Source organism: Balaenoptera ricei, chromosome 3 (assembly GCF_028023285.1).
Source record: "Balaenoptera ricei isolate mBalRic1 chromosome 3, mBalRic1.hap2, whole genome shotgun sequence".
NCBI lineage: Eukaryota > Metazoa > Chordata > Mammalia > Artiodactyla > Balaenopteridae > Balaenoptera > Balaenoptera ricei.
Genome location: NC_082641.1, coordinates 162,097,396 through 162,111,732, shown reverse-complemented (window position 1 = coordinate 162,111,732; position 14,337 = coordinate 162,097,396). Strand labels below are relative to the sequence as shown.

Here is a 14,337-nt window from a genome sequence, read left to right as displayed (position 1 = left end):
GAAAAAGACCCACAGAAACAAACCCAAAACAATTAAGAAAATAGTAATAGGAACATATATATCGATAATGACCTTGATTATTAAATGGATTAAGTGCCCCAACCAAAAGACACAGACTGGCTGAATGGATACAAAAACAAGACCCATACATATGCTGTCTACAAGAGACCCACTTCACATCTAGGGACATATACAGACTGAAAGTGAAGGGATGGAAAAAGATATTCCATGCATATGGAAATCAAAAGAAAGCTGGAGTAGCAATACTCGTATCAGATAAAATAGACTAAAAATAAAGACTGTTACAAGAGATAAGGAGGGACACTACATAATGATCAAAGGATCAATCCAAGAAGAAGATATAACAATTATAAATGTTTATGTACCCAGCATAGGAGCACCTCAGTACATAAGGCAAATGCTAACAACCATGAAAGGAGAAATCGACAGTAACACAATAATAGTAGGGGACTTTAACACCCCACTTACACCAACGGACAGATCATCCAAACAGAAAATAAATAAGGAAACACAAACTTTAAATGACACAATAGACCAGATAGATCTAACTGATATTTATAGAACATTCCACCCAAACGTGGCAGAATACACTTTCTTCTCAAGTGCACATGGAACATTCTCCAGGATAGATCACATCTTGGGTCACAAATCAAGCCTCGGAAAATTTAAGAAAATTGAAATCATATCAAGCATCTTTTCTGACCACATGCTATGAGATTGGAAATCAATCACAGGAAAAAAACTGTAAAAAACACAAATACATGGAGGCTAAACAGTGCACTACTAAATAACCAAGAGATCACTGAAGAAATCAAAGAAGAAATAAAAAAAAAATAGGAACAAATGACAATGAAAATACGACAACCCAAAACCTATGGAAAGCAGCAAAAGCAGTCCTAAGAGGGAAGTTTATAGCAATACAATCTCACTTCAAGAAACAAGAAAAATCTCAAATAAACAATCTAACTCTACACTTAAAACAGCTAGAGAAAGAAGAACAAAGAAAACCCGAAGTCAGTAGAAGGAAAGAAATCATAAAGATGAGAGCAGAAATAAATGAAATAGAAATGAAGAAAACAATAGCAAAGCTCAATAAAACTAAAACCTGGTTCTTTGAGAAGATAAACAAAATTGATAAACCCTTAGTCAGGCTCATCAAGAAAAAAAGGGAGAGGACGCAAATCAATAAAATTAGAAATGAAAAAGGAGAAATCACAACTGACATTGTAGAAATACAAAGAATTATAAGAGACTACTACAAACAACTATATGCCAATAAAATGGACAACCTGGAAGAAATGGACAAATTCTTGGAAAGGTACAATTTTCCAAGACTGAACCAGGAAGAATTAGAAAATATAAACAGACCTATCACAAGTACTGAAATTGAAACTGTAATTAAAAATCTTCCAACAGACAAAAGTCCAGGACCAGATGGCTTCACAGGCGAATTCTATCAAACATTTAGAGAAGAGCTAACACCGATCCTTCTCAAACTCTTCCAAAAAAAAATCCTGAACAAAATACTAGTAAACAGAATCCAACAGCACATTAAGGATCATACACCATGATCAAGTGGGATTTATCCCAGGGATGCAAGGATTCTTCAATATATGCAAATCAATCAATATGATACACCACATTAACAAATTAAGGAATAAAAACCATATGATCATCTCAATAGATGCAGAAAAAGCTTTTGACAAAATTCAACACCATTTATGATAAAAACTCTCCAGAAAATGGGCATAGAGGGAAGCTACCTCAACATAATAAAGGCCATATATGACAAACCCACAGCAAGCATCATACTCAATGGTGAAAAACTGAAAGCATTTCCACTAAGATCAGGAACAAGACAAGGATATCCACTCTCACCACTCTTATTCAACATAGTTTTGGAAGTCCTAGCCACAGCAATCAGAGAAGAAAAAGAAATAAAAGGAATACAAATTGGAAAAGAAGAAGTAAAACTGTCACTGTATGCCGATGACATGAAAATCATACATAGAAATCCTAAAGATGCCACCAGAAAACTATTAGAACTAATCAATGAATTTGGTAAGGTTGCAGGATACAAAATTAATGCACAGAAATCTCTGGCATTCCTATACACCAACGATGAAAAATCAGAAACAGAAACTAAGGAAACACTCCCATTTACCATTGCAACAAAAAGAATAAAATACCTAGGAATAAACCTGCCTAAGGAGGTGAAAGACTTGCACTCAGAAAACTATAAAACACTGATGAAAGAAATCAAAGATGACATAAACAGATGGAGAAATATACCATGTTCTTGGATTGGAAGAATCAATATTGTGAAAATGACTATACTACCTAAAGCAATCTACAGATTCAATGCAATCCCTATCAAACTACCAATGGCATTCTTCACAGAATTAGAACAAAAAATTTTACAATTCGTATGGAAACACAAAAGACCCTGAATAGCCAAGAAATCTTGAGAAAGAAAAATGGAGTTGGAGGAATCAGGCTCCCCCACTTCAAACTATACTACAAAGCTACAGTAATCAAGACAGTATGGTACTGGCACAAAAACAGAAATATAGATCAATGGTACAGGATAGAATGCCCATAGATAAACCCACGCACATATGGGCACCTAAGTATGACAAAGGAGGCAAGAACATACAATGGAGAAAAGACATCCTGTTCAATAAGTGATGCTGGGAAAACTGGACAGCTATGTGTAAAAGAATGAAATTAGAACACTACCTAACACCATACACAAAAATAAACTCCATATGGATTAAACACTTAAACATAAGGCCAGACACTATAAAACTCTTAGAGGAAAACATAGGAAAAACACTCTTTGACATAAACCACAGCAAGATCTTTTTTGACCCGTATCCTAGAGTAACGGAAATAAAAACAAAAATAAACAAATTGGTCTTAAACTTAAGAGCTTTTGCACAGCAAAGGAAACCATAAACAAGACAAAAAGACAACCCTCAGAATGGGAGAAAATAATATTTGCAAATGAAGCAACAGACAAAGGATTAATCTCCAAAATATACAAACAGCTCATGGAGCTCAATATCAAAAAAAACAAACAATCCAGTTAAAAAATGGGTGGAAGACCTAAATAGACATTTCATACAGATGGCCAGAGGCACATGAAAAGATGCTCAACATCACTAATTATTAGAGAAATACAAATCAAAACTACAATGAGGTATCACCGCACGCTGGTCAGAATGGCCATTATCAAAAAATCTAGAAACAATAAATGATGGAAAGGGTGTGGTGAAAAGGGAATCCTCCTGCACTGTTGGTGAGAATGTAAATTGATACAACCACTATGGAAAACAGTATGGAGGTTCCTTAAAAAACTAAAAATAGAACTACCATATGACCCAGCAATCCCACTACTGGGCATATACCCTGAGAAAACCATAATTCAAAAAGAGACATGTACCACAATGTTCATTTCAGCACTATTTACAATAGCCAGGACATAGAACCAACCTAAATGTCCATCAACAGATAAATGGGTAAGGAAGATGTGGCACACATACACAATGGAATGTTACTCAGCCATAAAAAGAAATGAAACTGAGTTATTTGTAGTGAGGTGGATGGACCTAGAGTCTCTCATACAGAGTGAAGTAAGTCAGAAAGAGAAAAACAAATACCATATGCTAACACATATATATGGAATCTAAAAGAAAAAAGGTACTGATGAACCTAGTTGCAGGGCAGGAATAAAGAGATAGACATAGAAAATGGACTTGAGGACATGGGGTGGGAGGGCGAAGCTGGGGCGAAGTGAGAGTAGCATTGACATACATACACTACCGAATGTAAAATTGTTGGCTGGTGGGAAGCAGCCGCATAGCACAGGGAGATTGTCTCGGTGCTTTACGATGACCTAGAGGGGAGATGGGAGGGAGGCTCAAGAGGGAGGGGATATGGGGACATGTGTATGCATATGGCTATTCACTTCATTATGCAACAGAAACTAACACAGTATTGTGAAGTAATTATATTCCAATAACAATCTATTAAAAAATAAAACAAACTCAGTAAAAAAGCAAACAATCTATTTAGAACATAAGAAAAAAATATTTTAGTGAAGATGTTATACAGATGGTATTAAGCACATGAAAACATGTTCAACTTCATTAGTCATCAGAGAAATGAAGATGAAAATCACAATGAGAATCCTCCACACACCTATCAGAATGGCTAAAATAAAAAACAGTAACAACACCAAATGCTGGCCAGGATGCAGAGAAACTGGATCACTCATATACTGCTGGGGGGAATGTAAAACCGTACAGCCACTCAAGGAAACAGTTTGGCAGTTTCTTAAAAAAATTAAATAAGTAACTACTATATAATGCAAAAATTGCACTCCTTGGCATTTATTCCATAGAAATGAAGACTTACATTTATTAAAAAATTTGTACATGAATGTTTATAGAAGTTTTATTCATAATAGCCCCAAACTGGAAACAAGACAGATATCCTTCAGGGGGTAAATGGTTAAAAAAAAAAAAAAATCAAAGGTACACCCACACTATGGAATACTATTCACCAATAAAAAATAATCAACTATTGATAGATACAACCTGAATGGATCTCCAGAGACTTATGCTAAGTGAAAAAGCCAATCCCCAAAGGTTACATACTGTATGATTCCACTTATACAATATCTTGAAATGACAAAACTATAAAAATGAAAAATAGACTAGTAGTTGCCAAGGGTTAAGAAGGGGTGGTGGTGGGAGGGTATAGTTATAAAAGGGCAAAATGAATAATCCTTATGGTTATGGAAATGTTCTCTATCTTGGCTTCTATCATTCTTTGTTTTTATTCTTAAAAATTAAAAAAATTTTTATTTTATTTATTTTTATTTTTGGCTGCATTGGGTCTTCGTTGCTGCACGCGGGCTTTCTCTATTTGCTGTGAGTGGGGGCTACTCTTTGTTGCAGTGCATGGGCTTCTTATTGTGGTGGCCTCTCTCATTGTGGAGCACAGGCTCTAGGCACGCAGGCCTCAGCAGTTGCGGCACGCGGGCTCAGTAGTTGTGGCTTACGGACTCTAGAGTGCAGGCTCAGTAGTTGAAGCTCACGGGCTTAGTTTCTCTGTGGCATATAGGATCTTCCTGGACCTGGGCTCGAACCTGTGTCTCCTGCATTGGCAGGTGGATTCTTAATCACTGTGCCACCAGGGAAGTCCATTCTTGATATCCTGGTTGTGATACATGCACTAAAGTTTTGCAATGTGTTACCACTGGGCAAAATTGTGTAAAGAGTACATGTGATCTCTCTGTATTATTCCTTACAACTGCATAAGAATCTACAACTATGTCAAAATAAATTTTTAATTTAAAAAAGTTAAAAAGCCTTAGGAAAGATAAAATGGAATAATAGAAAATAATTAATCCAAAAGAAGGCAGAAAAGGAGGTAAAAATGAACAAAGAACAAAAGGGACAAATAGGAAACAAACAGTAAGATGAAAGATGTAAAACCAATAATTAAATTAAATGTAAATGGAATAAATAACTCTAGTTAAAAGGCAGGGATTGTCAGCTGCCTAAAAAAGCAAATCTGACTATATGCTGTTTACAATAAATATACTTTTTTTTTTTTTAACTTTTTGTTATACTCAGAGATGAGTTGCAAGAATAGTACAGATAATTCACAAATACCCTTAGTACTTTTCATTCAGGTTCCCCAAGTGTTAAACATTTACCATATCTTCTTTATCCTTCTCACTAACTCTGTCTTTCTATTTTTTTCCTCTAAACTATTTGATAGTAAGTTGCAGACATGATGCCCATTTATCCCTAAATACTTGCAGTGTATAATTCCTAAAAACAAGGACATTCTCTAAGATAACCACGTACAATGATAAAAAAAAAATCAGAAAATTAATCTTAACGCAATACTATTATATTAACCATAGACTTTAATCAGATTTTTTCATTGTCTTAATGATGCTATTAATAGCAAAAGAAAATCCCAGATTATGCATTGCTTTCAGTTGCCTGTTTTGTAATGTCCTTTGATCTGGAACAGTTCCTCAATCTTGCTTTGTCTTTCATTGACATTGACATTTTGGAAAAGTGCAGGTCAGTTTTTTTCATAGAATGTTTCTCATTTGGGATTTCCCTGATATTTTCCCATGATTTGATTGAGGTTATGCATTTTTTGGCAAGAGGACTGCAAAAATGTTGTGTGTATCATATCAAGGGGCATATGATGTCAATTTGTCCCATTGCTGGTGTTAATTTTGATCACTTGACTATGGTAGTTATCTCCACAGTAAAGTTATTATTTTTCACTTCATAATTAATATCTCATGAGAACATACTTTGAGATTATGCAAATATCTTGGTACTCCACAAACTTTCACAATTTTAGTACACACTCATACCTGAATTAACTCTTATTATGATGGTTGCCAAATGGCAATTTTTTCCCTAATTCATCATTTCTTCTTATATTTATTAGCTGGCTTTCTAATGTAAGGAAGAGAGTCCGTTTTCTTCCTTCCTATCAGTATTAGAATCATGGATTCTTATTTTATACAACAGTTTATAATGTTTTACTGTCAATATTTATTTGATACTCAAATTATCCCAGATTTAGTCAGTGGAAGCCCTTTAAGCTTCTTTTGACATGTTCTGAACATTCCTTGAACATTTCCTCACTTTCTGGAACAAGATGTTCTAGGCTCATTTTATACTTTTCTTTACCTCAGCTCTGGAATTAGTCATTTCCTTAAAGAACTCTTGTTCCTTTTAGTATAAACTAGTATTTAGAAACAAAGATCTGAGTACTAGGTGTGCTCATTGCTACTAGGGTGTAATTGTTTCTATGCTCTCTCAGTGGGTAAAAGTAGGAAACAGACGTATGAATTCACACACACACACACACACACACACTATATATATATATATATAAAACACACTCACACCTCTACATTTATTCCTATATCTATCTATATTTATTAGAAACCACAAGTTCATGTTGATACCTCCAATTCCAATCCAGCACCACAGGGTTCCTTCTATCCTTTCCCCTTTTCATATGTGTTACTCTCTTCTCTGACAGTGAGAAACTTGGCTCTCATTATCCACAATACATTTATTTGTTTAATCCTAGAATACACATAAGATAGTTTTTGAATTGTTAACTCATACTTTCTGTGAAAAAGAAATTTACTAACTAGAGTTTAATATTTATTTACACTTCATTTTGTCTTTAGCCTGAGGGCGTTTAGTCCAGATACTGTGTTTTATCTTACTTGGACAGACTAGTGGTTTCCAGGGGTTGGAGAAGATGAATAGTTACCCGTAAAAGGGTAGTACAAGGGATCTTTGTGGTGATGGAACAGTTCCATATACCTTGATTGTGCTGGTGGTTATATGAAGCTACAAATGTGATAAAATTATATAGAACTACCCTCAAATGAGTGCAATCTAGGTGAAATGGATGAAATCTGAATATGTTCTGTGGATTATACCAACATCAATTTCCTTTTTGTGATACTGTTATAGTTATGCAAGATGTAATCGCTAGGGGAAAGAGGGTGAAGGGTATACAGGACCCCTCTGTACTAGTTTTTGCAACTTCCTGTGAATCTATAATTATTTAAAAATAAGAAGTAAAAATAAAGTTGCTTGGGCTTGTCCTCCCTCCCATCCCCCACCCCATGGCCCCAATTATTATTCATTTAAAACACAGGTTAATTTGTGTCTGTTTGTATTGCATGTTAGGTTCCCATCCAACTTCCTTGCTGATTTATTTTTCTTTTTTTGAGTATATAAAACATTAATATGGTTCTAAAAGTTATAACTATACAAAGAAGTATACTCAGGGAAGTATTACACTACCAATACTACCATTAAGGTCATTCCAACTCCAGCTCAGCACTTTATCTCCTTTCCAGCCCATTGCCATCTATCTACTCCTGTATGTAAGCAATTTGATTAGTCTGCAGTTTATCTTAACTTGGTGTCTTTTTTTGTAAATTATTATAATCAAGTATATTTTAAAATTCTCCTTCTTAGAAAAATATATGTATATTTATTATGCATACTCTTTTGTATTTTGCTTTGTTTACTTAACAATATATTTTGGAAAACAGATCATAAATATTTTGCTCCTATTTTTAAATTTTACTTTTTTACAGCTACATCTTCACTGTGTAGATGTACCACAGATATTCAACCACTGCCCTATGTATGGGCATTTGGGTTGTTTCTAGTATTTTGCAATTACAAACATGCTGTTGTGAATATCCTTGTGCATATGTATTTTTATACTGTTAAAAGTGTACCTTCAGGGTAAATTCCTAGACATGAGATTGCTGGGTCAAGAGGTACATGTACCTTTAATTTTGTTAGATATTGGAAAATTCCCCTCCATAAGGCTTGTACCATTCTGCAGTCCCACCAGCAATGTATGAGTACCTACCTGCTTTCTCAAAGCCTCACTAACAGAGTGTTTTATAGTACTTTAAAATTTTTACTATTTAGATAGGTTAGAAATGGTACCTCAGTGTAGTTTTAATTTAAATTTCTTTAAATATGAATGAAGTTGAACATTATAAGAAAATAAAATCACAGATCACCATCTCTAGTAAACATAGATGCAAAAGCCCTTAACAAAATATTAGCAAATTCAGTCTGTCAATAAAAAAAGGATAACATATCACAGTCAAGTAGGGTTTTTTATTCTAGGAATGCAAGGTTGTTTTAATATTAGGAAATTAATCAATGTAATTCATCACATCAATGGAAGAAAGGAGAAAAATTTTGACTATCTCACTAGAGGAAAAAAATTTCACAAATTTTAATACTTATTCTTCACAAAAACACTCAATATATTAGAAATAGAAGGAAGCCTCCTCAATCTGACAAGGGGCACCTATGAAACACCTACAGCTAATACTACTATTAAATGGTCAAAGACTGAATGTTTGCCCCCTAAGATCAGGCATAACGCAAGGATGTCTGTTCCTATCACTTCTCCAACATTCTATTGGAGGTATTAGCCCATGCAATAGGGTAAGATAAACAAGCAAAAGGCATACAGATTGGAAAGGAAGAGGTTAAACTGTTTTTATTTGCAGACAAAATATTGTGTATGTAGAAAATTCTAAGGAAACTACAGAAATATTCCTACTAGAATAAATGAATTCATCAAGGTTGCAGGATTTCTATATGCTATCGATGAGGCACTGGAAAATGATAGGTCACATGGGTTATGCCTTTGTCAAAACTCATGGAAGGATATTTATGTAAATTAGTTTGTATCATTTAATTGCATGTAAATTACACCTAAACTTTTAAAAGTTAAAACAACCAAGATAAAAGTATATAAAGTATCTTCTAGTATAATTTGGGGTGGTTGCCAATATGCCCTTTCTGAGAAAGTTTTAAAGTAGGGCCAGGTTTTATTTAAAATTTTTTTGTCTATGTTAAGCCCAAATTTGTTTACAGTTACCCATTCCTTAGATTTCCCATCTCTCACCAGAATCTGGGCATAAATGAATGAATGGTATGGGAGTTGGACCCAAATGAAATATCCCTAACAAAGTGATAGAGCAAGAATGGCATTTATGAAAGCTTCCTTTTGGCTGACCACTGTAATGTATTGTCTTCTTTGAACTGATCTTGGATTTAAGAAGTCCTGGGTTTAAATCTGGATTCTGAATGTGACTAACTGTGTAAACTTGGGTTAGTTATTTAACTACTTAGAGTATTTTTCTCATTTGTTAAACAGGAATAACATTATAAAGTTTTATGAAAACATGAGATAATTAACATGACAATGACTGGCACATTGTAGGGACCCAATAAATGTTTGTCTTAATCTTAGCAGGATATTTTAATTAAATCTTTATTACAATTCTATTTGGTACGACATTTTCTTCCAATAGAGGAACCAGAACGGTACAAGAATAGTCTTGGCTGCCAACTGGGAGCTTAGGGGATGGGGATGGGAAGCAGACATGGACCTGACGGAGATAATTTCCCCCAAGGGCCACCACCATACAATGATTTTCTCATAGTTATTTTCTATACCAGCAACTGTTCATGAATTCATATTCATTCCAGTTTATTTTTCTTCCTTCGGATTTCTAAAATTACTGGTTCAAAGGAGGAATCACTGGCCCTAGCCAAGAGTTCTATTTCCTTATCTCTTCCTAATGAAATGCTTTACTAATTAATGCTTAGAGAAACTGAATTCCTTATTCTTAGTAACTGGGCTCATTCTACAGGTGCAACCCTATTCATTCTTGCGTCACCTCTTTTCCCCCTAATATTGGATATGCCTATTTCATTCATCCATCAAGACTTTAGTGAACAGTTATACCAGGCTCTATGGCTGAGGGTCAGAGAAGATGGTCGTGCCTCACAGCTGAACCTTGAGAGATGAGTAAAGTTATTAGACAGATGGATAAAGTGGGAAAATTTAGGCTCCATTTAAGGAACCCTGCCTCTTCCCAAGAAATTATGCCTTAGTTGCAAATAATAACAACTGGTTGAGAACCTCTTTCTTTCAAAAGGTTAAAGAGACAGGAACTATCCCTCTACCTCTTTTTTCCTAATTTAACTACCATTTGGAATTTTCTTTTGAAATTATGTTCCCAGACCAAAACAAAAAACAAATGAACAAAAAAAAAAAAACTAAGACTCACCTCTGACTCCTCTCAGGAATGTCCAGCACAAACCCAAACATCATTTCAGCAATTTTATTGGAGCTGCATGTGGGGGTCCTATCCACCTCTACGGCTATGGACAGCATCCTCTGCAGCTGGCATACAATCCTGAGTCCAGAACACAGAAAACAAATGAGCGGGAGGGTCTGGCAAAGAGCTACCCTACTGGCTGGGATGAGGTCCCCACCAGTGTACTAAAGGATCTTGTAAAGCACACACTAGGGTCAGGGAGAACTATTCAAGCACCAGCATGCTTTTATTAGCAATTTCACCTACCTGAATCCCTTTTGCCAGATCATACTATCTGAACCTCTCAGAACCTGGGGTTGAGCTGTAAAAGCAAGCTGCTTTTAAATTCAAAAAGAGAAACATGCAATCTTAAGGATCTAGAGAACTTTAAGGATCACCTAACCTATAACTTCTCTATTTTACAGATGAAGAAACAGGTCCAGAATGACTAACAATTATTTGAATTTCTTTGATAGGAGAAAATACATATTTACCATATAGTCTTCTCCTGTTACTGGTTCCTTTACAATAATCTTTTACTAAGTTCAGTCTCAGAATTTCAACTGGTGAAACGTGACCCTCTCTCTCATCAGACCTAACTGTCGGAGACAGCCAGGCTGATGTGGCAGAAGGAATCTGGGCAACCCCTCAGAAGGTGAGCCTGGCCTTGAAGCTAGCCTTTTCTAACATGCACTATTATTTGTGAGGGAAGGAAAGGCTCTGTTTTCAGAAAATCTGCAGCCAGTGACACAATAGGTGGAACAGGGACTCTGGCATCAGATTCTGGCTCAGCAATGACAAGCTGATCAATTTTTGACAAATTACTAAACTGCTTTCAGTCTAAGTTCTCTCATCTCAAAAAAGGAGAAATAATACCACCTATTTCATAAAGTTGTGCTGTTTAAGATATCTGGCAGATAGGCACTCATTAATGGTAAACAGCAGTGCCTACTGTTGTTGTTAAGATCATGATCACTTTTAGGGGGACCCTATTTTATTCTACTAATATCTACTTACAATAAATTTATTACTATTATTATTATTATATTAGCTTTCATTTAAGGAACAGTGTCTGCTTCTCTCTTGGGTCTATGTACTGAGTTCTGGGATAACCCTACTTCCCTACTTTAGGACCTTCCCCAATCTGCTCAAGCAAATACTTCATTGTTCCAAAACTTTCTCCCTTTAGATACAAGATTGTCTCCTAAATTAGTTAAAACCCATAGTACTTATATGAAAATCAGGTCAGTGCAACTAGATTATTATATAGCATTGTGAATTTAGGCACAAATACTGTATCTGAAATATCAAGTGTGACTGTCATTTTTAACATAATTGACATGGAATAGCAGGTTACTTGTGCAAGGGCAGTTCCAGCCCCCAAATCCTGGCATTTCTCAAAAAATGCCAAGACCACTTTCAATCCCATAAAAAAAATGCCAGGAATCTCTTTCCAGTGTGGTCTGAGGTAATAGGACCTGCCCTGGTCTGAACCATTGCTGTTATAACCTGTTGGAACCTGCAGGTTGAACTGCTCTTCTTCTTCCAGGACTGGAGGAGAGACCCAGGTCCTTGAGGACAAGAGGCTGCTGGAACACCCACTACGCATGACTCCTCTTCTGTCAGTGGACAGATGAAGTGGTGAGTAGCTGTAACCCTGTATTGTCTCTTGGAATCTAGGAAAGGGAGGGCACTGTCCTCTGGCTTTTGTTCCACTTCGGCTTTGTGAATTTATATTCACTTAGTGAAGTCCTATTCATCTAGGGGGAAAGCATCTGCTTTTGTTTTACCTTTGGAATTAGGAATTTAGCCTTTAGTCAAACTAAGATAGCTTTTAGTAAAAATCAGCCTATGTTATAAGAGCTTGTTAATTTTGGGGAAACTCCTCTTAGGGGGTGGTGCTGTTCTCTAAAACAGTAAATCCCAATAGCCCCAGGAAAGATAACTTCTGCCTGCTCCTTACAGCTGATTGCTGTTCTTTGTCAGGTTAGGTTGGGGAGAAGGGTGGCTACTGCTGGCCTTCAAGATTCCTGTTCCTGGAGAGGTTTGATTCTCCTTTGGGGACTGAGTTAATCTGTCTTCAGTTACTGCTTTGACCAACCACTTGATGACATCCCTGCAATGGAAGAAAGATAAGAAAGAAAAAGTTTAAACTTCTGTCTTACTATATGGTGCTCAGAACTGCAACTTTAACATGGGCTCCTAGACCTCTAGATTTCCCTATAGGCAACAGAGAGGGCCCTTAGGCTACTTTCAATATTTAAAAAGTCTAATGGAAACCCTGCATTTAATTGCAGTAAGGTTACAAAAGATAAGTAAAACATCAACATTTTTCTTTAAGTTAGAATTATTGAAAGGTATCTCCAAGGTCAAAGAGCACTATCTGTGGCTTCCTGACCAGGAACATTCCTTGACAAAGTGGAAAATTGGACTGGATGACTTTGTTGGCTTTCTGTTATTAGATGTCAGTTATTAATGCTAATAACCAAGGTTTAGGGTATGTGCAGTGGAGTCAAACCTTACACAGGGTGTAGGTTCACAAAGTTAGTAAGGTAAAAACATCTCATATAGTCAAAATTACTTTTGATGATCGCTTAGGTAACCCAGGTAAAAATGATGGATTGAATATACACATCTAGTTTTGTTCCCTCCTAAAATGCCACTAATACTACAGTAAATCATTTTTTAAAAAATCCACAAAGAAGGGGAGAAAAGGAGGGCAGATAATAACAGTAAAAATCTGGAAGCTGGAAGGAAAATGAAGTATATTCACAAAACAATATTCTATAGTAGTGGAAATGAATATGCTACAGTGGATAAGTATGGACAAATCTTAGTACTTTATAATAGTAAGTGAAATATAAAAGTACCAATTGATTACATACAGCATGATACTCTTTTATATACAGCTAAAAGGAACTAAAATAAAAATATATACTTTACAGGAACACATATAGATGCAATAAAACTGTATAAAAAGGAAAGGAACATGATGAACATTCAGGATGCCAATTACTTTGGGTGCAAGAAGGTGCAAAAAGTGGGTGATGGGGGATGGATGTAGGTAACTGTCAAGGTCCTAGCCTTTGATTTAAGGGGTGGGGTAAGAGATGCTGATTACAAAATTCAAAGTAACCAATTAACTAAGTAAATAAGGCAAATGTCATGTTTAGATGATGTTTAATCTAAGTCTATGACTTTGGCAAAGGGATAAATTTTAACTGACTTGGCAGAATTGAGAAAGCTGAATCCTAAGCCAGCAGTAGAGAAGAGCAATCCTATTTAATCCTATTTACCAAAAAATGGAAAAAAAAATCTTCAATAAGTGCTGCAAATGGCAGTATGAGGTTTCGATGAAGTTAGGGTAAAAGCAGGTAAATTAAAATAAATATGATGGCTTGTAATCTGTTTAAGAAACTTTTAGATCTTCTCCCCCAATGCTGAAGACTACAGGTTAACTTTGTGGAGAGGTAAAACAGAGGGTCTCTGGACTGGGATACCAGGCACAGCTGGGAGGCAAAGGCTGATAAAGCAAAAACAGGGGCTCTAAGTGAACCTATGCATGCTCAGTGCAGAGATCCTTGCCACCTTCCCAGGTC

At 35.8% G+C, this 14,337-nt stretch overlaps 1 protein-coding gene across 1 annotated transcript in view; it reads right to left on the bottom strand.

Annotated features, from left to right (window-relative positions):
* The window catches only part of SIMC1 (SUMO interacting motifs containing 1), a 97,086-nt gene that overhangs the window by 15,608 nt on the left and 67,141 nt on the right, over positions 1 to 14,337 (bottom strand). Inside the window, exons 6-7 of the mRNA XM_059917751.1 lie at positions 12,702 to 12,854; positions 10,709 to 10,837 (exon numbers count right to left, since the gene is read on the bottom strand). Of these exons, the coding sequence (XP_059773734.1) occupies positions 10,709 to 10,837; positions 12,702 to 12,854 (282 nt within the window). The remainder of the gene's footprint in view (positions 1 to 10,708; positions 10,838 to 12,701; positions 12,855 to 14,337) is intronic.